This window comes from Pundamilia nyererei, unplaced genomic scaffold, assembly GCF_000239375.1.
Source record: "Pundamilia nyererei isolate P.nyererei 1_Seehausen unplaced genomic scaffold, PunNye1.0 scaffold00433, whole genome shotgun sequence".
Lineage (NCBI taxonomy): Eukaryota > Metazoa > Chordata > Actinopteri > Cichliformes > Cichlidae > Pundamilia > Pundamilia nyererei.
In genome coordinates this window covers 75262-76128 of record NW_005187834.1, presented here as the reverse complement: position 1 = coordinate 76128, position 867 = coordinate 75262, and the positions used below count along the sequence as shown (strand labels likewise).

At 47.6% G+C, this 867-nt stretch overlaps 1 protein-coding gene across 1 annotated transcript in view; it reads right to left on the bottom strand.

Annotated features, from left to right (window-relative positions):
• Positions 1 to 867, bottom strand: part of LOC102197267 (calcium/calmodulin-dependent protein kinase type II delta chain-like) — a 69820-nt gene that overhangs the window by 7829 nt on the left and 61124 nt on the right. The window contains exon 14 of the mRNA XM_013916024.1: positions 268 to 295. Within this exon, the coding sequence (XP_013771478.1) occupies positions 268 to 295 (28 nt within the window). The remainder of the gene's footprint in view (positions 1 to 267; positions 296 to 867) is intronic.

Genomic DNA, 867 nt, shown 5'->3' with positions numbered 1-867 from the left:
AAACAGAAGATGAAGAACACTGAACATGAAAGGCGTGCAGGAAATGACAGCATGCACAGCGATGTTCATGGAGGAACGATGCAGTGATGTAAGGTGACCCCGGTGCCCACGCTGTTCCACATCCCTGAATCTCATCTGTGCTCGTCCTCTTCTCCTTTTGCCTGCCAACTGCATATTCACCCTCTTTTGCCCCCCTCAGCCTTGGCTCTCTAACTTTATCTGCAAACCCTCACTCTCAGCCGTCGCTCTGATTGGCTCATTTCTGACCTTCTTCATCCTGGTCACCCCCAGTGATCTCTGCCACCTCCAGCTCCTGCACCACCTTCCCTTTCACTCTTGAGATCACCAGTCATCCCTGACACTCAGCTTTGCCCACTCCAGCCCGCCTGTTCTTCTTGTTCACCGTGTGTTGGCATTTAAGTGCATCTTCATCTGATTTCATTTACACGCGTGTTTTTAATGACTTCCTCTCATCTGCAGAGCATAACTTCACTTCTCCAGGCTCCCTTTTCTCTTCTCTACAAATCATAACGTCATCTGTGAAGATCACGGTCCGTGGAGGCTACAGGACGTCAATCGTTACAGCTTCTTCTGGGTGCAAAAGGTTAGCATCACACCGATGTACTCACCCACATAAAATAAAGCTGATAGAAGGACGTATAGCAGTCAGCTCACAGCCAGTGAACGAATAAAAAGACACCAATGACAAGTTTTAATTATAAAGTATTTAATGGCCGGCAGCACTGATGGAGTGTGGATGTAACGTTAGAGGTGACGAACATTTAGTTCAGATGGAAACGACGGTTCTCCCTCTGAATGATCCTCCAGCACCAAAATATAAAATCACCTGGCAGCTCTGAAGCTGAG